Genomic DNA, 24,010 nt, shown 5'->3' with positions numbered 1-24,010 from the left:
AAATTATGTGCTCGACGTGTACGTGCTAGGTTGTACTTGACATCGCGTTATTTCAAGCGTGAAAAGAAAAACAATGTGAGTCACTCGCTAAACCTTAGGCCCTTTTCACTACGCTGTATAATAAAAAAATATCTACGTTTTCATGAAATAGGTTTGGAAAAAGCGCATTCAATTATTTTATATTCGGTATTAAACGAGTAATACGAGAATCGTAACATATATAATTTAAAATAATTTATCGATGATAAAATTGCTTTTCGAGAGGATTTCTACGACTTGTCTGCTTTTGCAGCAATCAACGAGCCGTAAATCGAAACGCTCAAAAAGTGGATCGAGAGTTCGGGAGTCGTCAATTGATGAATTTCGATTGTTAATTTGATCAGAGAGTTACGAGAATCAGAGAGGAAACGAGAGCAAGCCTTAAACGAAGTTGTATCTTGTAGCTGGATGGATTCGATATGCCGTATTCGAATAAACGCACTCGAAGAGATGTTCGAATACTGATGAGTTTTCGAAAGCTCCAAAGTTGCAACCAAACGCGGCGCGCGCGCACGACCTAAAAAGATCTCAAGTGTACGTGTGACTTGCAAACTCGCAGCTCGTGTGCACTCGCAGTGTACTCATTGTTCAGCCATTTTCATTCACCGAAGCGATGTGTATGGCTGTGTCTCGCAACAGCCCTTTTTTCATAATCAACACTCGATGCCATCGTCCCACGCGCCACTCATTAATGCATGCTAGCGACTAATGACAGTGCGAGTTTTCTTCCTTGTTTCGAGGTAAGTGGAAGCGCACGAAAGTTTACTCGAAAACTAATACAGTAGTAGGATAAACTGTTGTACATACATGTGGTATAAACTGTGTACGAGTTGTTTCGTTACATAATTAAAATAAATGTATGCATCAAATCAAGTTAGATATAAATGTTTGAAATGATTGAAAAAAGGGGACAAAAGTCATATATGATACATAGGTAGGTTTTTCACAAAACCAAGTAAAACGAAGAACAAAAGAGAATAAAAGGAAAATTACTTTTGCCTACGAAACGTGACTGGACTGCCACTAGTAGCGAACTCGATTTAGAACTCATTCTAAGAATTGACTGTACCGCTTGCACACTATTTTACTTTCCCGTAACAATAGAGCTACAGTACATAATGTATCCATACACATTGAGCGTATCATTGATGTGTAAGACGAAAACTAGGTTAGAAATATTACTTTAGGTATTTGAAATTTTTGCCACAAAGATTAACATAACTTAAATTCTCGGAAAAGTAGAATATTTTTGTTGCTTTGCGCCAGCAAGCTGAAACAACTGCACCTCAAGAGAGGCTTTCGGAATATCCCAGTTTTCATCTCCGGCGTCAAATGTAAAGGATGGAAGCTCGTAATAGCTGCAAAAGGATGTGTTTTCATCGCGCGCCGCGTTCCGCAATGCAACTAGAGAAAACGTGGATTTGCCAGCCGCAGCTGCATTTAATTTCAATTCCCATCAAGTCGGACAACAGTCGCATCAACAAGCAGCGCGAGATTTTTTTCTCGCTTCCGAGCGAGCTTCGTAACCGCAGCGAGATCAACTCGGAGTGATTTTTTGGAGCCGCGCCAAATCATTAAATATTCTTGACCTTTTCCCGGCATTTCCGAAATTAAAAAGAGATTTTAAATACCGCTTCGCGCGTCCGACAATTTATTTGATCTAGCCTTTCGGATAGACATCGGAGTTCGAGTGATCGACAGATAAATTTAAATTCTTACGTGGGCGTCTAGATAAAAGAAATCCCTTCGAGATGAGTTATTGCACTCGTTTCAGGTAAACAGCCGTTGCAACGAGTTTATACTACCAACAACTAAGTGGGGGAAGTACTTTCATAGTACAATTCCGAGGAAATTTTTGACTCACGGAATCGAATCAAAGTTTATGTCTAACAGGTATCGTAAATCGCAATTCTTATACCGATCACGAGAAACCCAAAGGTAGCTGCTCTCTCTCTCTCTCTCTCTCTCTCTCTCTCAAACCAGCCACAGCGGGCTTGTATACATCTCACGTTACCGCTACACAGGCTCGCTCACTTGAAATCCAAACCGAAGAAGGCCGACGTTCGAAACCACCGGTGGTGCAGCGCCCGCGAAACAGCAGCAGTAGGCCCGATCGATATGTGCTCGATACCCCCGATGCTCGCTCTCGAACGTGTGCACCTGCGTGCACACAGTGCACTTCAGCTCGGGGTATATAAATATAGCTGCTGTTGCTCTCAAGAGGTAACTCTCTCTCTCCCCCATGCCTGCCTGCCTTTTCCGACTTGATGGCACTCACTCGCAAGGCCGAGTGTATATAAGGAAACACACCCCAATCCTTTGCTTTGCACGAGGCCGTGTGATTAAAGGTCCAGTGCGTGTGGTTGAGTGTGTCTAGAGAACAACACGAGTCGTATATTAGTACGAGCTTGGACAAAGGAGCCCGTGGTCAGTGGCAGTAATGAAGACGACGCCGATTACAATAGACCCCCGAATTTATTGGCAGGCGAGCATTCCGCTGCTAACATTTCTCCAAGCAGCAACTGTTCACGAGCACGCGATCGGTTTCACGCGCGGCTGCACACACGGCTTTGCGGCGGCTTTAATACGACGACGACGACGACGAGCGCACGAGGGGTGGTTCCGCGACGCGCAGTCGACACGCAGCAGCAGCTCCTGTGTGCGATTCTTTTCATTGCCAATTGCGACACGCCAATGTTTACGACCGTCTCTCCCTCTCGGGGAATGCCCCCCTACCACTACGTACGGGAGTCTGGATAACTTTGCGCTCATTTTTATATATCACCGGCGCGTTCCTCTTATTAAATTTCTGCGGCTCGAGCATGCGTGTGCGTTTATAAAACTTTAAATCTTTGCAGCTCGGATATCACTACGAATGTTCGAGTCTATGTGGCATCAAAAGTAAGCTCTATGTAAATATCCGACATTTCATTTCAATATCAAAAATATGGAATTTTTTTCAATTCAAATAAACACGCCATGATTCTCGAAAATAACACGATGAATAATCACACTTTTCGAATGATCAGGTCTGCTAATAGTTTTTAAAATAAATTATCTCGTGTTGCTTGAAAAATTGCGCGGCATCGACACATAGCAGATACACGATGAGTTCACACATTTCCTCGTATGGTGTAGTGCAGGGCGCATTAGGCGGTTGGTCGATCGATTATCGGTTTGACGTGTGAAATGGATTATTGAATATTTGATACGATCATGTAGACAAAATGTAATTATACTGTGTGCAGGAGAGAGAGAGAGAGAGAGAGCACAGGCTCGCGTTACGGGCCGCTGGATATATAGTAAATGCAGTTTGAGATTCATTCAGCGAGTAAATTGACACGCTAAATAATTGATCGGAACGGCCTCGTTCATAACTACCGAAGTGAACTTTAGAGTATAGCGCGCGCGGACTTTACTTGCCTTACTCACATCCGCAGTCAATATCTTTGGTAATCGAGAATGCCTTTTACAATTAAAACGCATTCGTTTACAATTTATCAACTTTATGAGTTTTCTAGTCGGTTTGTCGAACTTGATTATTACTTTCGAACTATGAAAAATTATTCGACAATCGATGAAACTTTTACCACACAATTATGCTAGTTAAATTTTCAAGACAAAGAAGAATTTTACGTAATTTTTATACGTGCGATGAACTTCTTTAAAAATTGCGCATTTTTTTAGCACATCTCTCGGTGGCTTTATTGTTTCATCCACTTGCCGAGATGTAAATGAAAAAAAAGAAAAGAGAAAGAATAAAGCTGTGTACATCACCTTCGCGCCAAGGAGCGTTTACTTATTGTACACTTCTAGGTCGAAAACAAAGTCGTCAGGTCAACGCGCGTCTTTTAGCTGATGAATGAGCAGTAGTGCTCTTTGTGTATACCTCGCTGCTCTATCCTTTTTTCGGAGCTCGGTGCACATAATGCTTTCCACGCGTTATGCAGCACAGTGCAAAAAGCAGGAAGAAAAAACCGGGAAAATACTTCTGAAACGAAATGGAAATGGAGTCGACTGGAAAATCGGCTCACCGAGGTCAGAAGACCGAAAATGTATACCTTCACTGGTAGATTTCAAAGCTCGAAACAATTAAAACCAACGCATAGGTTCTGTCGATCGGAGTTCTTGAGTGAAAATTTTTGTTAATCGTTTATCTTTGGCATTGCCTAGTCTACTAACATTTGAAACAATCAACGAAAAACTAAATTAGTGGGTCAAGTTATATGAGTATCTGCATCAACGCTACGTGCCTACGAATTACTTATTTATTATAAAAATAAAAAAACCCCGACCAATAAACTCTCTGAATTTGTTGAATGGATCAACCCTACATTTAGCTAAGTGTACGTATACTCGAAACATTCGAGTCATTTCAAGTCTGATCGGCTCAAGCTTACCAGACGAAACCTTTGAGGCAACGGGATGTAATTTTTATCGCTCGTCGTTTTAGCGCAACTAGTCGGCAACATTCGTAATCGAATCGCATGGCTGACCAACCGAATAACTCTGAATTGCAGTTTTCTGAACTGCGCTCGCGCCGAGCAGAGCTCTTTCTCGATACAATCTATACAGGCAACTAGTTTCAGCTTAACTTTCGGGCAAGCTTCATTAGCGGAGATGTAATACGACGCAGTCACAAGTTACAGACGAGTAAAGGGAAGGTGAAAGAAGTTCTTGCTCGATGTGTACCTACAAATCTCTCGAGAACTCATTAAATCCAAGCACCAAAGCTGCTTATTCTTTTGGTTTTGTTTCTTTTTTCTTTGACTTTTTCCCCTTTTTTTAATATTCAAAACCTTAAAATCCTTCGAGCCCTATGCGAACAACCCATCTACGTTAAATTCGTATTTTAGAAACCGTAATGCTTTAAATTGAACAATTTCCATCTATATCCGCACGATTTTCATGCTGTCTGGAGAAATTATGCTGCGACACGAACCAAAACAATGCCGGTATCTTTGGGATGAAGTTACGTAGCGCGCGATACGGAAATAATCCCCTGCCTATATTATAATCCAAGCGAGACTCGCCGAGACGGCGTCGGGGTGGTTTTGGTTTACAAGCCCCGGACGTCTATTTTAATTTTTAATGTAACCAATACCCACAACGTCCTTGAGCCTCATTGAGCCTCGCATCGCACGCTTAGACTGCCTCTCTCTCTCTCTCTCTCTTTCTCTCTTTCTTCTCTTATCGGTCTGACCTCGACAACAACGGCGGCCGGCATACAATAAACGCACGAGCGCGTTCAATCGCCCTCCGTACACGGTTTTCGAGTAAAAGAGAGGCGAGCGAGCGAGAAGCAATGTGAGTGAAAGTAAAGCTGGAGGCGGTATATTGGAAAATCGAAGGTAGCTATCACAGCTGAGCAGTTATTGCTCATGCTTCAAAAGACTGGGAAAATAAAGCTCATCAATTAAAGCTCTGCGTGTTGCGAGGCGAGCTTGATTATAATAGTCAGCGCGTTGGAAAGGAAAGGGGACCGCGGATAAATACACTCGTGTATCGCGTATAAGAAAGCTCGTTAGTAATCTTGCTTCGAAGCTCGACACTCATACTATAGAACGTGTCCTGTTCCAGCATAAAAGAGAGCCTCTCCTCCCTCAAAAAGTGAGCGAAAATGCGTTGCTGCACAGGAAGGGCTCTAAATTGAGAACGAGAAGATCTCTTTCTCTCTCCCGGCAAGGGCGCGAGGGGTGCGTGTTCTGGCGCGCGCGAGCTGGCCAATATAATGCAGCTGCGTTGTATATATACATATAGCTGCATGGACGTCAACGACGACAACAACAAGCAGCAGCAGCAGCAAGGCTGCAGGACGTGATGCAGACGCGTTGTATAGTAGTAGTGTGTACGCGCGTATACGCACGCCGAGAGATGTACTCACGTGACGCCGTTCATAATTCAGCGACACACACACTCGTTTCTCTCCCTCGTTTCTCTCTGCCTTTCACATGCTCACGAGGCGCTCCTTTTGACGGAGCCAGAGAGCCCACGCGCGCACGCTGCACAGGGGCAAACAACACACGGACACGCACACCGACGCGCGAAACGTACTACAACACTGCACAGACGACACACTTGGCTCGGGCTCCTCGGCTCGAAGCTCGCGTCGTCGAGCCAAAACACGCTCTCACGTTATAATAAACACGCACACACGATCACGCGCCGAGGTATACACACGACTCTCTAGTGCTGCTGCACCATAAGCTTGCGCGACTTCTTACTTTAAATTCTTCGCCTTTTTTCATCAGCCGTGCATCTGCTGCAGCTGGGATCAATTCTTCTCGTAGCACGACACAGAAGCAGCAGCAGCAGCAGCAGTCGGTGCACGTGTTGCTGGGGCAGCAAAAAAAATAATCACTCGTCTGCACCTTTTCTCGCGCCAAGGGACGTCGACGAGCAGCAGCAACAGCAGCTTGAAGACGCTAAAAATCCAATGAAGAAACGACGCACGAACACGCTCGTGCAAAAGATCTTTTTGCTTCCCTTTGTTTTTTTTTTGTTTTATGTATAGGTGCGATGCAACAGTTTAGAAGAACGTGTTCGATAATTTACGCAACGGTCGATAATCAATTTTTTACGGGGAAAATTATACTCCCGGTCATTCGGTCACGTATAGGGCAGGTGCTCTCATACATCAGATATATATGTACATAGATATCGCACACGGTTTAGCGAGCTGTGGTGCTGCTCTATTAAAGTAGAACAGCGCGGCGCGGGATCGGAGCACGCGTTGCACCCTGACTGGCCGGGGTTGTACTGCTACTGCTGCCGCCGCTGCTACTGCTGCGGCCGGTTCTACTCTCTGCCTCGTTCCCCTTTAACCCCCCTTATAACAAGAGTTGTGCGCGCGTTTCGCGCGCTGCTGTATGCTGTATACCTATGTACGCGCGCGCGGCTCTACTTTGTGGCTCTACCGGGGCCTCGCGCGAGCGAGAAAGACGGAGAGAGAAATAGAGATAGAGAGAGAGAGGCAGAGCAGGGGTAGAGCGTGTTGGCTGGTACAGTCGCGCTATACCGACCTATGCGTACACATACACTACTCCGTGAAGAAGTGAAAAAAAGGGGGGAAAAATAAGAGAGATTGGAGATACGCGAGCGTGCACACACACGGGTGCAGAAGGGGGTGCCTATTTCATAATGATTCGCTGATTCGGTCCATTAGCGAGCGCGCAATGCTGCTTGTGCTTGCTTGCACTGTCAGCGAGACTGATGCGATTGAGGGAAAAATACGTCGGTAAACAATCAGGCGTTGAAAAGCAAAGGACGATATATATAATGGAGAGAGAGCACATCCTTGCGCGGGACCCGCATCGATTTTGCCGCATGAAATCGAGTTCAAAATATGAAAAGCAACGAGGGTAGCTCTGCCGCTGCACGAGACGACGCGACGGTGGTGTTGTCCGTATTACCGTGTGCCTCACACGCCTCCGGGCGTGAGCGCGCGCGCCCCGTCCGCCCGTTCCTCGCTCAATTGAACGTCTGCGGTATTTATATTTCGTATATAACTATACGAAAAGCTGACTGCGGCACAGACTCTCCTGTTGTATGTGCAAGCTCAAAGAAGCGCGGCTATTGTCAAACGAAGAGAATAAAAGCGCATATTTTCACACATTTCCGACCGACTTTTCTTCTCGCTCTCTTTGCGGTCAATTGCGTGCGAATATATAGAAGTAAGCATAACTTCCTTTTTCGCAATGCAGGTCACAGTCGGGTCGGCTAGATTACGCGGCGCCATCGCATCTGTCGCCAGGAGTAGGACGATAAAAAATTTTTGGCCCAAAAAAATGAAAGAAAGTATTGACAAATATATCTAGGTCCATATTTACGTCCTTTAAAAAGTTGGTATAAATAAAAATCGATCTTCCTTGATGAACACTATAATCAACAATTTTAATAAAAAATTTTCATTGTCGTATAGAAATGAAAAATGACTTTTTTATTAATAATCAATTTTTATCTCCCCTAAAGTAATAAGGAGTTTCTAGATCTTTTAATGCCAATCGGTAGTTTTTAAGTTTGATATATTATTGAAAAATATTCAGTTATCGTAGATTTCATCGCGTCGTTCAAAAAGTTGAAAAACAACTCACCTTTTAGTCTCAGTGGTGAAGCAGCCATGCTCAGTTCAACTTCGATATTTTCTCGATTCTTCAATAAATTCCATTCTTCTCTAAGTTTTTTCAACTTTTCCTGTTAAAATACCGTATCATAAGTTTTAAGTTATAAAATTTAAAACTAATAATGATGTGATGAAAGTCTTACTTGAAGTTCTACAGAGACTGTCTGTTTAGCAGATTCACATTCCTTCTCCAAGTTGGTATAATTTTCAAGAACATCTGTGACTTCCATCTGACGGTCTTCTACACTTGCCTGCGCAAAACGACAACAAAACGCATAAAATTATCAGTTTAAGCAGATCAAAACGAAGATATCTATCTACAATATTCATATAACATGTGCATTACCATGATAGTTTCTATGTTGTTGATGCGTTCATCCTGCTGAGCTGCGCTTGCAGCTTCACTAAGTCGAGATCTCGTGTCGTTAACCCATGCTACGACAGCATCCAAAGTTTGTACATACTTCTTGAGAGATGTTAATTTGTTCTCGACGTACTCCTTATGAGACGATATACCAGCGTGAGCCTTCAAAAATATCGTAAATAAAGTTAACGATGACTGCTGTAGTAAGTTTTAATACGAAAAAATGTTAATTCGACACTCACCTTTTCTAAATTGACAATAAGTTTATCACAGTCATCTTCGCTAACACCGGAAATATTTTGACTCTTCAAATTTTGCATTTCTTTTATTTGATCAGATAGTTCCTTTTCTCTTGCCTGTAAGTATAAAAGTATTAGTGTGTGATATTACAAAGTATTAACGTTTACTAAATTTTAATGCCAAAATAACAAACAGAAAGTCACTACAATGGGAAAGGTTGACTTATTAACAAAATTGTTAACATCTTACATGTCTAAATTTATTTTTGCGATTTAAAAATAAGCTGACTAAATCGCTCGATTATAATTGCGTTCACATAATAGCTACGAAAGCCTATGCGCGAAAAAGACTTTAATCATAGTTTAATATACCGGCTGCTTCAGCGTTTTTACTAGTTCTTTCTATACGTCGCTCAAATAATAAATTCTATTTCTGCTCTAGGCACATGAGTAGAAAACGACATTTTTGAGCTTTAACTTTAAGTTTTCAGTAACTTATTTTACTCGTTATTCTTATTAAATACATATTTTGTTAAAATTTAATAAGTCGATGGAAGTGCTTCATTTCATGTTCATCAATTGTCAAAAACGCAAATTTTGAAAAAATTATTTTCGATTATCAAAATTGAATTACATACTCATAGAATTTTAAAATTACTAGTATAAAACTTTATAAATTTACATGCAAGTAATTATTAAATTATATACGTACTGCGCTTTAAGTACTTTTTTGGTAGTATTTATAAAGTAAAAATCTAAATTTTTAAATTTGAAACTTACCTTGACCATAGATAATCTTATAGACAAACTTGTATCGTCAGATGGATTGGCAGTTGACACAAGCAAAGAGTTCACTTGACTCACGAGATTTCCGGCACCATCCATTATTTGCTTAGGACTCCTTTGTTTACCCATCGTTCCGATTCTATGAAAAATACGTCAAATAATTTTACTTTTATGGCAAATAGAAACTGTGTCAAGCCGGGACATTTTATAATGTGTTAAAGATTTGCACGTGCATACCCAAGTTACATGCATAATACATGCTGCAGCGCCAGACACACACCACCTAATAACGTTACTGAAATAGCCTGATATACAAATATAGAAAGTAAGAACGAGAGAGAAAGAGAAAGAGAAAGAGAGAGAAAGAAAGAGGAAGCAGTGTTTGGCATCAAGTTACTTCTACATAGCTTTCTGCAAGACACTACAACACTTTGAAGGAATCTTCTAGCCAACCGTAAGCCTATAGTACTAATTCTTTGCATTCTCAAGCTACGTGTGGTGTGTATAAATTCATTAAGAATTAAAATTGTTTAGCAGAAATGGTTTTCATGAGCTTTTCATTGCGTGTTGTAAGTAGTTCCTACCTGCTTTTATAGTTGTTCCAATCAGTGACAAATCTTTGCCATCTTCCCTTTAAATCTTCGATCACCCGCTGCCAATCTTTCACGTCCCCTGGCGACGACCTATTGCTTACGTCAGATATGCTCGCTCCAATGCCGTTCATGGTTCTCAACATTCGCGGCATCTCATGGTCAAGCTCCAACATTCGAGCTTTATTTATTCGACTTTGTGGATTCATTGTGATCTCCTTAACGGAGGCTTCCATTTTTGCTAAGCAGTCGTCAAAATTCCAGCACGCATTTCTCAACTCATTGAGCTTCTCATTGCATTTTGCCCATCGATTGTAACGTTCTATGTAACTTTGGTTCACCATCGTCCATTCCTTTTTCAACAGCTCATTCTGTTGACGGGAATGATCATTATCAGATATATTCTCCCAAAGATAATTCATTTCTTCAACGCTAGGCTTAAGAATGTTTAAAGCACTGCTAATTTTTTTCAAGCAATCGTCCTGGTCGCTAAATAAATCAAAATCTTTGCCATTTAATGGCGTTGAATTGAGCGATTTGAATAAAGTACCTATAGCTTCTCGTAGTTTGTTCACTCGATTACAAAAATCTTGGGCGCTTATTCCTCCGGAAGCCTACATATATAAGCACAATTATTGAAGTTTAAAAGTTATATTATTGTGAATTGGCTTAGTCATCTAACTTACCACGTTAACTTTTTTGTCGCCGAGTTCTTTATCTTTATTTTTGCTTCCACTAAATCTTTTAAATTGAGAACTGATATCCTGCCACTTGCTACTTAAAATATATACAGTCATTTCATTGTATGCTACATTATATTTTTTCAAATCTTGAGCGAGTTGCATCAACTTATTAATTTGTTCTTGTCTTTCATCAAACTCAATAGTGAATGATTCCAATTGACCCTCGTAATTGTTCGCTTGTTCGAGTTTTTGTGGAGCATCTCGGAACCACTCCTCGAGTTCTGCAACGAGTTTCGTGTAAGATTTTAGAGTTTCCTCTGCTTTGAGGGCCATTGAGCGCTTTGTCTCACAATCCTGCATAACCTGATGCCACTTGGCGCGTAGACGATCTTGATGCTCCTGTTTAATTTTATCAGCTCGGACGGGATCCTGCGCATGGACCATCATTACAAGACCGTCACCACGACTAATTAGACTTGCGGCATCTGGGGCTAAGTAGCTTATTTCGTACTTCAGCATCTGTAAATATATTCATAAAAATAATTGTGAATTTATCTATGTTATGAAAATGAATTTTTCATAACTTGGGCACAAAGTATTATTTTTACACTAGTCTCATTAGTCTTGGTATTCTCATAGCTAACAAAACCCGTGCATGATTCGACTGTCATACGCGCAATATGCATAAAATATTATGTTCAATAATGTAAAGACTTGAATTACCTCTAGACGTTTAGCTGGATCCTTCTCGTCGACGATTACACCGATTGACATCAACATTGAATCCATGCGCTCTAGCATTTTTTGCGCTGAAACTTCGAATTCGAGAATTTCTCTCTGGAGGGCAGCTCGTGAAACTTTTTGACCAGTTTTGAAAGGGGTTGTTTTCTTATCCATTGAGAACTGACTCGAAGGTTGCTGTGACTTACTTGTTGAACATAAATTGGCCGTTGCAACTTTGACCTACATAATTCGAAGATAGTTTAAGATTAAATTTATAAATTATTTCGAAATTCATAGGGGTTTTCAGGACCATATTAGGTTCGTAATTATTAGTAAAAAGCAATGAATATGATCAGAATGAAAAATATGCGCGTAAAAATTATTCATTACACTATGAAGAATTAATAAAATCTAATTTGTCATTAAGGATGTTTCCTTTTCTTTGGATCTGTTACAACGTAGATAATTTATGGAGTTTTACATTAAATCTATCTTGCAGCCGAATGTTTATAGGACAATATGCAACACTTTTAGGGTGATTAGATAATTAAAACGGAAACGGATATAAGCATAAATTCAGCTATTTTATAGTACTACGCCGCATAGATTCACAGTCATGGCACACTTCTGTGACATTAGTCGCGTGTCATAGCACCACGGCATACCTATCGCACTTGCAACACTCGTGCGTTAACCTGACACCGCCTCGCTATCAGAAGCAACTCAAATCACAAAACAGAAGACATAGGTGTGAATTTGTACAGTGCTATACAAAATAGTGTACAATATTATCGAATAGTTTCAATTATATTCTATGGGATTTTCCTTCCAAGCCACACCTTAATCAATTATCTAATTTACATTAAATGTATATTGACCAGTTGTATAATGAACAACTGAAAAATATTATTCATCACATTGCTAAACGGAATAAGTATAAACAAACAGATTAGTCATAAAGCACTCTTTCATCCGAAAAATCTACCTTATCCAGCCTATGAGTTCCCTTGTTAAAATCGCAATCTTCAGAACTCGAACTTGCTACTTCAATTTCAGTATCGTCTGAAAATGTCAGCACATCGTCAGTTTCCTTGTCACTACCGTAAAAGCTGTCGCAATCTTCCTTGATCTCAGCTTCTTGGAACTGTGGAAAAAGTTTAGTCGGTCGTTTTACGTTAGGTGGTATCTTTAATTCTTCAACGGATTCAACATTTTTGCCATCACAATTCGGACCAACTTTAGGAGTGAAATTCTGATTAGAACGTTTATCGGTTTCAACGCTCACATTCGACCAAGAACGGGTACTACTTCCATCAACTTTGTCGAATTCAGCTGTGTTTTGTGGATGAATTTTCGGTGATCTTACAGCAGAATATTTTGGTATATGTCCATGAAACGCTTCTGAAGTGAACATGCTTGGACGTTTGAGAACTGATTTGTATGGTGATACAGGCGGTGATGTGCATTCTTTCGTTGACTTTGATTGAAGTTGTTCTTCCGGATCTGTATCCATCGATTCTGGGTCTGTATCTTCAATTATTTCTACACGCTCTACCACCTAATGGAAAAAAAATTATAAATAAAAAGTGTCTTTGAGTTTAGTTATTTAAAAATGTATTATTTTATACCTGTGGTACTTGTTGAACAATAAAATTAGCTTTTGAGAGAACCACATCTTTATGATTATCTTTAGCCGCAATTGATTTGATGATTTCACTGGCTTTTATCTCGACGATTTGACAATCGGTTGGTTCTCTCACTTCCCTCGTTTCTTTAACAGCATCTTGAGCTTTTAGGCTGTTATTAGAAACTTGTGAGAACAATTTGCTATTTTTAGACAAAAAGAACTCTTCCTTATCAACGTCATCTCGGGCAAAGCTCAGCTCCTCTTCTGCATCGACATCATCGTCATCGTCGTCGTCTTCGTTGCTCAACTGCGATGTTTGCACGACATCAGGGTAGGAACTCAAATCGAGTCTTCGTCGCACCGTATAGCTAACATCGACAATTCTTGTTCTTTCTTGAGCTTTGGCGGATGCAGATTTATGACTGCGGAGTGCGGGCTCGAACGGTTTACTTTCGGGCGTCAAGTTACTCTCGTTATTTCCTCCTGAATGAAGAATGTCATTGCTGCAGTATTTTCATTTATTTCGTGTCTTTTTGACCGATAGACTGCATTTCATAGTTGCCAAGTGTGCGTTTATTTAAAATTGAATTAAAAAAAAAGACAAAAAACAAAAAAAATGGATGTAGGCTTGGGTATGCTACACTTGGTGGCTAAGGAATAAGCCTATTGGACAATTCTAGAAGCAGAATTTACCACTCGTGGGTGTCTCATGACGCTGCTCAGGTGCCTGTTGAATATGAGCCTCGGCTCGAACACACTCTTTGTCGGGCTCAGCCTGCGAAGTCGCGATCGAAAGAGGTGTACTGATGTTTGATGTAGAAAACTCGACAGATTTATCGCTCCGTCTAGGTGTTTCGTTAATCCAGCCCTGTGGAACAAATTTATGCAGACATGGACAGCTTCGTACAGGACTTTGCACCGCGATAGCATCCCTTGCAGAGGAGAAACCAAATCTCTCGCGCTGCTAAGGAACGAATGGTGCAAGCCCCGTCCCCAAACTTCAACTTTTTGGATCATATTTATAAGGTTTGAAGCAACGAATAGGCAGTAGGGCATAGATTAAATCTCGGGGACTAGTTTTTGTTGAAAATTTCCGTTCAAGGATGCACATGCCTTTTCAAGTCAAGAACTTAACAATATTTCATTGACTGTATGAAATTGATTTTCATACTCAGATCTTATACAAAGTTTTTCGTGTGTTTGAAATATTGGTTACATTGGTAGAAGAATATTTGGTTATAGTACTCGAAATTATTTAAAATATTTCTGAGGTAAAAAGTACAGAATTAAATATAAAGGCTAAAGAAAGGATAGAACAAGAAGTCAATAAAACCGACGATAACAATACATCAGAAAATTTGGGCTTACAAAGTGTAAAAAAATATCGCGTGCCACGTAGCTTATTGTACGTATAAATCTTAATAACGTATAATACAATGTTGAACACAATTAAAAATACAATGCATTTCTATGCTTTACATAGCATAAAAATTCAACTTATTCATATAATAGAAGTACTTCTATTTCTATGTACAATGAAGAAGAGTTATGAATTAAAGCAACGTAAGATCATATTAAACTAACTGTTTCACAATTAGTTTCGATCTTTGTATTATTTTATGGTTGTAGGATGGTTAATTATATATTTTTTCAAGTAAAGGAGTTGTTTCGAATGGTGTGGCTTGTGAGTTCTATGAAATTTTCGGTAACTACACGCAATATATTTATCGAATGAACAGAAAGTTGTAAAAGCAAAGTATGGAATAGATTAAATATTAATACACAAAATTTCATGCTACAATTTTTAAAATTTCCAATTGCTTTGCTTTTGTCTTGTAAGAAAATAAATACGTCGACTAAAGTCAGGAGGTTGTTATGAAGTATTTCGAATAAAGCATACCTTCGTCCTGCTACAAAGTTCTTCCCATCGCTTGCACACTTGAAACACTTTTGGTTGATAAACATAGCGCTGAAGTTGTTGCATTCTCGGTTTAGTCTCTGTCATCTCTGCATCAATGTCCTGTAAAATTCAACAACGATTATTATTACTTCCATATTTTCACAGCAAATTTATTTAACGTACTTTAACTTGTTGTAAATGCTGTTCATTTATTTCATCGATAGGAATTGTATCAAGATTGTCCAAAGTTTCTGCTATTCGGTCTAACCATGCACTGATATCTTCAACGTGAGGTTCACTCTAAAACGAAAGTTCATATTAGCATAGAATTTTGTTGAAAATTAGACAATTAATTTATAAAAAAAGTTCACGTACTTCCGATCCATTACATTGCCGTAATCTTTTTTCTGTGGCGGATAGTTTATCTACTATGGTACATAACTTTTCTTTGAATTGTTCAAGATATGATGGGTGGAAAAGTTTTGAAAATTCATCTTGACTTCGGAAGAGTTTGTCTTTTACGACGTTCAAGTGCGGTATTACTTCTGTAAGTGTTTCCTGTAGATAAAAAATTGTCATTCATTAGTTTCTTAGACACGAGAGTAAGCGACGAAACAACTTACCGTTACATAGATGGCATTGACCGGCAACTCTGGTCTATTTTGTTGGGTATCCAATTCTTTGTTGATACTTTCAATTGCCATATTAATATAACTCATATGTTTATAAATATCTTGCGATAACTCCAGAGCTGATTCGAGCAAAGACTTCGATTCAGATATTTGCATACCCAACTAAAACATAAAGTCAATACAAATTTTTTATCATTACTTATCGAAAAAAAGATATTACTTCTAGACTTAATTGAAGTTGATATATGAAAATGCTTGATACCTTGTTATAAAGTTCTTTGAGGGCATCAATGCGCTTGGAAAATCCATCGGGATCATGAACACTACCTTCTTCGACTGATTTCCTCCCAATGACGATAATACTTTCGATTTCACTCTTTATTTCACTTAGTGTTTGATAAAATCTCTGCAGAAAAAAATATTAAATTAAATTAATACTGTCGATTGAACTGGAATAATTGTAAGGAAAGCAATAAACTTACCAAGCAATGCTTCAACTGCCTTTCGATTGCCTCCGGTTCCTCGGTGGCTAATTCGAGCAAGCAGGTGGCTTCTTCGATACCCCTGAGTTCTCTCAGAGCCCTCGATAAGCGGGGTTCAATACTACCCGGACTACGGAAACGTTGAAACTTGTTCTGAATTTCAGAGAATTTTTGCGATATCAAATTAGTCTGCTCCAGTAGGCGTTGAGCTGCCTCTTGTTTGCCGGATGCACGATAGCTCTCGACCTGCGCAGCCATTTCTTCGAGCACCGAATGTTGACTATCCATGTCTTCAATAAGTCTCTGTATTCAGCCACGTAAAAGGATTGAACGTTTGCAAAAAAAATTGAAAGAACAGTTGAATACTTATGCTTGTTAAATTGTATGAGTTTGCGAGTAATAATCCATCGTTCAAGGTAAACAAAATTTGTCAATCTAATCAATGTAAATATGATTTAAACCACTGTTATTTTTATAAATTTAAGTTAGTACACGAATTTTGTAATTGTAAACTTTTTAAATTAAATAGTTAATGTATTCCATAATGATATGTATAAAAATCACGTTCGATAATATTATTGTAAGTCTAGAATTCAAGGAACGCAATGTTTTGAGTATAAATGAAATGAAATGTAATCCAGAGTGAAAAAATATATGTATAAAATAAAAGCACTTAAATGAAAAGAAACCGAGCAAAATGACAAAGAACACTTGGAAAAATAACAAATCACACACAACAGACCTGATAATCTTGAGGTAGATCATCGGCAGTAAGATCACAGTCGAGACGTGCAGTTAGTACAGAATCAATCTGCGTTAGGGAATGTTGCAAGGCTAAGATACGGCCCTCGGACTGTTGAGCCTGTTTCACGGATCCTTCCAGCAGCTTTGCTCGTTCACCCGCCTGATTCGCATACGTTAATCATTTACCTTTCATCACATTCTAGTTTTTGCGCGATTGTAATCAAGACTAATTAGCAAGTTCTACTATAACTCGCATCTTTTATTAGTTCTCAAAAAGCTTTATGACATTGCTTTGGTTACAATTAAGCGATTATGAATTGTTAATGAATGTTTCTGAAATATTTTTTTATCAAACATGCATTTAGATTATTTCCTTATTTTTAACCAATCATGCTGTGTGACATTTTTTCCCCAAACCATGTACGTTATGCATCGTCATTTGTGACTATGAAATTTGTGACTCGATGAATGGCAAACTACATTTGCGTGATAACATGCTAATTTAAAATTATGATAATAATTTTAAATTCATCTACATTATTAAAAAAAACTCCCACTTAACTTCCAAGCTTGAGTTCAATTGCATATTTCAAAAAGTGCACGTATTTATTGATCGAAATTAGATAATAAATATGCTTGTGAAAACATGATCACGAGCTAATAACTACCTGCGCATGAAGAGTCTCCCATCTTTTAATTAGCGATTCAACATCTGATTGAATCGATTCGGACATGATATCGTTATCGATTAACTGCTTTCCTATTTCTTGTAATTTTTCAAAAGTATCTGGATGATTTCTCATATAGTTTTCCAAATCCTATATTAAACGAAAAAATGAATTAAAATAGAATTATTCAATACGACTGAGGTTTTCATTGGTAAAAAAACTAACGTCAAGTTCTTCAGATATATCTTCAGCATCAGCTGCATTTTTATTTGATTTTTTTAGTCTTGTCTCCAGTTTATCAAGCCAGTCATTTGTTTGAGCTACCTTGGTTCGAAAATCACCGTACTCGTGATTAGCGTTTTGGAAATGCTTGTATCTTTCGTAAACTTTATCAGTCACGTCAGACCATTTGGCATTCAGATGAGTAAAACGGCGTCCAAGCTCATGCACCGAAGAACCCTCACTACTCAAGAGTTTATCACTACCCAATTCGTTAAGATTTCGGAATTCTTCAACGCGACGATCAATGTCGTTTTTAAGGGTTTGGTAACGCCCTCGAGCTTGGAACAGTTCAGCTGAAGATGTGACTTTAATGTCTGTTGGTAGTTTAGATTCAATATCTGTCAACCAGTTGTTGAAATCTTGAATTCCATTCAATATCTGTAAACAGAGAATAATTATTTAATAGTAAGCGTTCATAAACATACAATCGATTTTAATTTTTCAAAAAACTTGTCCCACATACCTCATCATTCTTTCGGAGAGCCTTCTCGTACTTTTCCCCTTGGATTTTAGCGCCATCCACTATCGCATTCCATTTATACGAAACTGTTTCAAGTTTGGTGTTGAGTTCGCTGGCGAAATTTGGTTCTGAACATTCTAACATATTATTTGTCAAAGTCTGTAAATTTTCGACACGTGGTTTCGTCATATTTATTTCATCGTTTAGTTCGTTAACCTGGCGTAACTTGTACTTAGTTGTTTCAACATCTGTTATTGTCGAGTCTTCAGAAATATCATTCAACCACGATTTTGAACGATCAAGCCAATCTTCTAAACTTTGAAGTTCGTTGTTGAATGATTTCAAAACATCAATGTCTGTGAAAAAGTTGATGGATAAAGTATACAAAAATCATCGATGATATAACGTAATTTCTTACCTTTCGAAAGTTTTTGTATTCTTTCTTCTAAAATAATTGGACTATCACTCCATTTTGAATTTAAATCTTGCAATTGTTCTTTGATTTTTAATTTTTCATTATCATTATCATTCATTTTGTCAATCATATCTTGACCAGCTTTGTTTACAAAATCGAATTGACTTTGACTGCTTCGAAATTGTTCTTGAAGTCTTGTTAAATTTTTCAGTTTAGTTTTCATCGTTGTTTCATCAGACATTACTGTTCGTTCAGACTGTAAAGTTTTTTCAATATTACCAATCAAAGTATTTAATGCATCAACGGCTTCGTTGTACTTTTTAGATGGAACCATTTCTGTATTTTTGTTCAGGATGTTTGATCGATCAATCAATCTGAAAGCATAAATATAAATCAAATGGAGGTTTAATACTAATAATTCTCTCTTGACTAAAAATAATGTGGCTTACTTTCGCAAAAGATTATTCCAATCAATTAAGAACTTATCGACGTCGGATTTCAACTTAATGGCCTCCTGTTCGACAATTACTTCATTCGTTAACTGATTGACAGTATCATTGAGATTTTGAACACGATCTTCACACGACTTAATTGATTTTACTTTCACCTAGAAATAAATCCCCATAATTGTTATGTTTTAGCCTTTTGTCTTATTTTAACAAATATAGAAATTACATACCCTAAATAAATCAACGTGCATGTTATCTTGATTGTTTTCAAACCATTTAGTGTGCCCATCTAACATTAACCTTAAGCTAGTAAGTTCAACTTTGGCCTCTTTTATATTCATCATGTAATCCAAATTTAATTTTATCTGAGCCAATCTGTTATTAGTTGCATTCCAACAGGTTTCAATATTTTTAATTGTAGCTTCTTCTTCGTCATATCGTTCATTGGCTTGCTGTAGCTCATTAACGACTTTTTTACCTAACTGCATTACATGTTCGTACATTTGTCGATGTGATTCTATTTCAGCTTGATTATCTTCATACAGAACTTTTCTTTCTTCAATGCTTAATTCAGTAGTTACGTTTTCTGATCGGCTTATTTCTAATTCAATGTAGTCTAATGATTTATAAAGATTCATGAGAGCATCATCGAATTCTTGGCGAGTAGCTGTATCCATACGACGTTTTTTAGAATCGCTGTGTACCGAGGACTAAAAAAGTTCATAACATTTTCAATTAAATTCAAAACAACAACACTTCAACAAATAATTCAAAACAAATAACCCTTACCATGAAGGACATTTCCTCCAGTTCGGAATCGTCATTGTTAGAATCATTCAACCAATCACTAGTTGAATCCACTGATACCTGGGGATTAGATAAATCAACTTCGAACCCTGAACTTGAGATCTGAAAAAAAAATCGTATTAATTTTCTTTCAATAATGGTCACAATTCTAAAAAAAATATCTGATTTACTCTTATGCTTTGCACTTCCATGATTTGTTTCACGGCTTCACATTGGTCCTCTAAATTCTCAAGATTTTCCAACAATCTAATGTATTCACTCCTACTTCCATGATCATCTATTAAATCTGACAAAGTTTTTCGCATAGAAGCGAGTTTTTCTAGAATCATATCCATTTCCAATTTTAATAATTGGAGGCGTTTGATGCGTTCAAGCACTTGGCCCATTTCGGAAGCAGGTGCGGCTTCCATTTGTTTGAGCGTAATCTCAGTTTCATTTAACCAATTATACATTTTGCGATAACCATGCTGTATTTTTGATAATTTTTTTAGGAGTTCTTTCAGTTTACTTCGGCGATTTTGCTGCCACTGACAAATATGCGTCCATCTTTCACCTAAAAAATTGATTATGTATTTTTTGAAAATTTATATTTCTTTAAAGTCAAATTAGTAAGCTCACCCAGTGCTGATAGTTCATCTTCAATTTGTGCCGCGGTATTTTCAGGATCAACGACGAAAACTATGTGATTCAGACCATCGACAACACTTTGTTGATTTCTTATATCTTCTTCTAATTTTTGTACTTCTTTAAATTGTTTTTCAAAACTCATATCGTTTTCCAAATTCGCCATTCGTGACATCCTATCTTCAGTTTGTGTTAACCAATGTCGCAAAGAATTCAGCTGTACCTTTTGAATATTTTTTAAAACCTGAACAAAAAATTTAAGAGAGTAAATGAAGTGCGATTCTCATATTTTAAACGAAATGAAAACGTTCTTGAGATCAGAAAACCCTCGAACCATTTTCTGATTCTTACCTCGTGAATCTTTGCTTTACGATGTTCAGCGTTTTGTCTTAAATTTTCCCATCTCGAGTTTAAAAGAGACATTTGTACTTTAACTTCGTGTTCCTCGTCTTTTTGCAAACCACCTTCAGTAAGAAGCCTCTCACCTTCTTCCAATACAGCTCGAACGTCACCTTGATGATCTAGCAGTTCTTTGAAAAAATTTTCGTGCTGGTAGAATTGATTTTTCACCTTTTCAAGATCGTTATCGGGTTCTTCTGCTTGACTTAGCACATCTTCGGCTTCAAGTAACCATGTTAATACTTCTTCGAGGGCTGCTTGATAACCACCGAGCTCAACTGACACATTAGTCGCCAGGCTAACGGGACGAGAATTGTCCGAAACCGGTTCAAACAGCGGAAATTGATGCTACAAAAAATAACATTTTTTACACGTGTACGTGTTGATTTTTTTTTTTTCAATTAAAAACGAGCAAAAAACGAGCAAAAAATGACATACCTCAACAACGGGTGATGTAACATTAGATCCAGAGTCACTGGCCACTGAAATGTCTAAGTCCTCGATATCTTGTCCCGAATGAGGCAATGATTGAAAGAGGCACGTCACGTACATCATTATTGATTTTTTATCCGGACCCAACGTGTTGACATCTGCGACATTTAATGATAAAAAATTCATCAATTTATTTCAAGGTTTAAAAAATAAAATGTTCAATCATTGATGAACGAACCGTCGGGTTCGAGAAGCCTCTCCAAATGCAGCTGTTCTTGAGCCAATCGGAAAGCATGCTCGAGCCTGGCATTGGGATGTTTACGTGCGATTGCATTAAAATCGAATAAATGCGGTAGCCACCTGTGCAGTAAGGCATTAAACGCCAAACCATCTGACCAAGAAGTAGTGAAGTTTTTTATGTCAACGCCTTCATAATTCTGCACTGTTTTCCGACACCAAGCCAACAGGGTCTTTTCCAGATTCGTTTGCTGTAGCTCGTTCATTAGATCTTTCAAATGGTATTGAACCTGTAATTCGAAAGGAACGATGGTAATCGCACTCTACAAAGTTGGTGCAATTATGCGAGTTATTATGAAGAGCGCTCGTACCTGCCAGTGTAATATAATACTCCACACTAGACCTAAAGTCAATTTTGGATTACCGTCGACGATGTCGTCGCTGCTGATATTCACTAATTTTACGTTGTTTTGTTCCAAAACTTGCAGAGCTGTATTGACATTATTCAAGTGATGCACTCTCATGCGCCCACGCTCTCGTTTCTAGAAAAAGAAATTCCAAACGGTTACGTGAAAATGATATAATAGGCGCGAAAAGTATCGGGTTTACTAAAATTTGCGGATAAACTCACATAAGTTTTGTTTGTCAGAACCTCGAGCAGAGAGAGAAGTTTATTGCCGTCCCTCAGATCCTTGAACAGATCGGCAATCGGCTCGCGCTCGCTCTGAAAAAAATTCCCAAGCCAACCTTTTGATCGCGACTGCGCACGGGTCTTATATTATACACTCCTTGTCAACTTAGCGGTGTATAAAAAAAACAACAAGCTTTATCGGAACACGAGGGTACTCACCTTGTGCAGCTGCGAGTCTATCCATTTGGCGAAGGTCCTTCGCTGAACGTCCTCTCGTTCGTCTGTAAAGCGATAAAAAGTGTAAAATGATTTGAATCACTGTAAGAATCGAAGCCTATAAAATATCGACAGGGAAAAATGACCGCCAAACGCACGAACGACCATGCGGGTTTTGTGTAGTATATACCTACATCGGAAAAGGGTCGATCAGAGACACGCACGCACGCAGCGGCCCTGAACGTATATTTCAACGCGTGCAATTATAATAGAGCACGTGGGTACTGCTGCGTAACGAAGGCGGACATAAAAAAAAATTGAAGCCAAACGAATATATATAAATACGCTTTGCAGGACGGGGCGTGCAGTTTCGCACATGTCAAAGCGGAACGCGTTGCTTTTTAGTTGCGCGCGCTACGAGGACGTATACAGTAGGTAGTACGGAAGTAGAGCTTGCACGCTTGCTCGCTCGCTCGTATGGGGCCAGAGATCTCTATTTTGGGTACAATGGCCCAAACGTAAAAGTGCAGTTAGAGACCTTGTTTATTCTTTGCTATACGCGGTAGTCTACATCGCGTCGAAGGGAAGAAATACTAAAATAAGCAACGTCTTCCGGCCGTTCAATGCCGCATGGGCAAAAGCCGTAGCCGTAGCTATAAAGAATATATAAATATAACGAAGTTGTTTTATAGCGTGCGCGCGTACAGATTCACCGCTCTTTTTTTTCTACCATTATACTTCTTCTTTGAATTTTACTTTGCGGCTAGTCAAATGCGTCGATGAGCTAAAATGCGAAATAAACAGATCTTGCGTTCGACGTTGTAACGAACGTTTTCTCGAGCGACAGCAGCTCGCGCATTACGCGAGGAGCGCAATTAGCCAAGAGCATTAAGCATCGGAGTCGCGAAAGGATAGTGGAGGATCGAAGCTATCTCTCGCTCTCTCTCTGCATAATATAGCTCGGACAGTGCAGCAGCAGCAGCAGCAGCAGTAAGATCGCGAAATGTAAGCCGGTGTGCCGCGATCACTGTGCGCGAGGCTCGCGGCTAAACGGCGCGGCGTCGATCTCTCGCGCTCGCTGGCATAGTAGTCTCTCTCAATGACAGTTTGGCGCATCGAGCTGGATCGAGAGCGTGAACGACGAGAGAGAGAGAGAGAGAGGCAGAAAAAGAGAGAGCAGAGAATTTGCTTTGGCGTAGGCGCTCACACAGGCAAGTCGCGCACGACTCGTTCGTTTCTTTCCTCTCTCTCTCTCTCTCTCTCTCTGCTTATATTATATACTGTCTCCCTCTCTCTCTCTCGTGCGCTCGCGTCGCAGCACACAGCACAGAGAGCGAGTCCGCGATAACAAAAGCAAAAACGCGTCTCCACGGCCCCGTATATACCGTAGAGCAGAGCTACGCCCGCGTATGTTTTTCATACGTAAGCAGATTAATCGCGCGCACACAGCCTTTTTTGC

At 39.1% G+C, this 24,010-nt stretch overlaps 1 protein-coding gene across 7 annotated transcripts in view; it reads right to left on the bottom strand.

Annotated features, from left to right (window-relative positions):
- The window catches only part of LOC106656221 (dystrophin, isoforms A/C/F/G/H), a 108,987-nt gene that overhangs the window by 84,772 nt on the left and 205 nt on the right, over positions 1 to 24,010 (bottom strand). For 4 of the 7 annotated variants that reach the window (XM_023461643.1, XM_023461645.1, XM_023461647.1 and 1 more), the window contains exons 2-34: positions 22,555 to 22,616; positions 22,336 to 22,464; positions 22,076 to 22,246; positions 21,706 to 21,994; positions 21,474 to 21,625; positions 20,988 to 21,383; positions 20,631 to 20,880; positions 20,183 to 20,565; positions 19,995 to 20,114; positions 19,436 to 19,915; positions 19,206 to 19,363; positions 18,760 to 19,130; positions 18,345 to 18,697; positions 17,825 to 18,259; positions 17,600 to 17,749; positions 16,930 to 17,091; positions 16,188 to 16,490; positions 15,968 to 16,111; positions 15,697 to 15,867; positions 15,449 to 15,631; positions 15,257 to 15,373; positions 15,074 to 15,193; positions 13,867 to 14,041; positions 13,175 to 13,656; positions 12,532 to 13,104; positions 11,547 to 11,786; positions 10,827 to 11,342; positions 10,135 to 10,754; positions 9,545 to 9,689; positions 8,768 to 8,881; positions 8,508 to 8,687; positions 8,305 to 8,412; positions 8,133 to 8,232 (exon numbers count right to left, since the gene is read on the bottom strand). In XM_023461643.1, coding sequence (XP_023317411.1) covers positions 8,133 to 8,232; positions 8,305 to 8,412; positions 8,508 to 8,687; positions 8,768 to 8,881; positions 9,545 to 9,689; positions 10,135 to 10,754; positions 10,827 to 11,342; positions 11,547 to 11,786; positions 12,532 to 13,104; positions 13,175 to 13,656; positions 13,867 to 14,041; positions 15,074 to 15,193; positions 15,257 to 15,373; positions 15,449 to 15,631; positions 15,697 to 15,867; positions 15,968 to 16,111; positions 16,188 to 16,490; positions 16,930 to 17,091; positions 17,600 to 17,749; positions 17,825 to 18,259; positions 18,345 to 18,697; positions 18,760 to 19,130; positions 19,206 to 19,363; positions 19,436 to 19,915; positions 19,995 to 20,114; positions 20,183 to 20,565; positions 20,631 to 20,880; positions 20,988 to 21,383; positions 21,474 to 21,625; positions 21,706 to 21,994; positions 22,076 to 22,246; positions 22,336 to 22,464; positions 22,555 to 22,616 — 8,352 coding nt within the window. The remainder of the gene's footprint in view (positions 1 to 8,132; positions 8,233 to 8,304; positions 8,413 to 8,507; positions 8,688 to 8,767; positions 8,882 to 9,544; positions 9,690 to 10,134; positions 10,755 to 10,826; positions 11,343 to 11,546; positions 11,787 to 12,531; positions 13,105 to 13,174; positions 13,657 to 13,866; positions 14,042 to 15,073; positions 15,194 to 15,256; positions 15,374 to 15,448; positions 15,632 to 15,696; positions 15,868 to 15,967; positions 16,112 to 16,187; positions 16,491 to 16,929; positions 17,092 to 17,599; positions 17,750 to 17,824; positions 18,260 to 18,344; positions 18,698 to 18,759; positions 19,131 to 19,205; positions 19,364 to 19,435; positions 19,916 to 19,994; positions 20,115 to 20,182; positions 20,566 to 20,630; positions 20,881 to 20,987; positions 21,384 to 21,473; positions 21,626 to 21,705; positions 21,995 to 22,075; positions 22,247 to 22,335; positions 22,465 to 22,554; positions 22,617 to 24,010) is intronic. The other 3 variants (XM_023461644.1, XM_023461646.1, XM_023461649.1) reach the window with 3 other exon arrangements.

The sequence above is a fragment of the Trichogramma pretiosum genome, unplaced genomic scaffold (genome assembly GCF_000599845.2).
Source record: "Trichogramma pretiosum strain Unisexual culture from Peru unplaced genomic scaffold, Tpre_2.0 scaffold4, whole genome shotgun sequence".
In the NCBI taxonomy this organism is placed as follows: Eukaryota; Metazoa; Arthropoda; class Insecta; order Hymenoptera; family Trichogrammatidae; genus Trichogramma; species Trichogramma pretiosum.
This window is presented reverse-complemented; position numbering and strand designations above follow the sequence as displayed.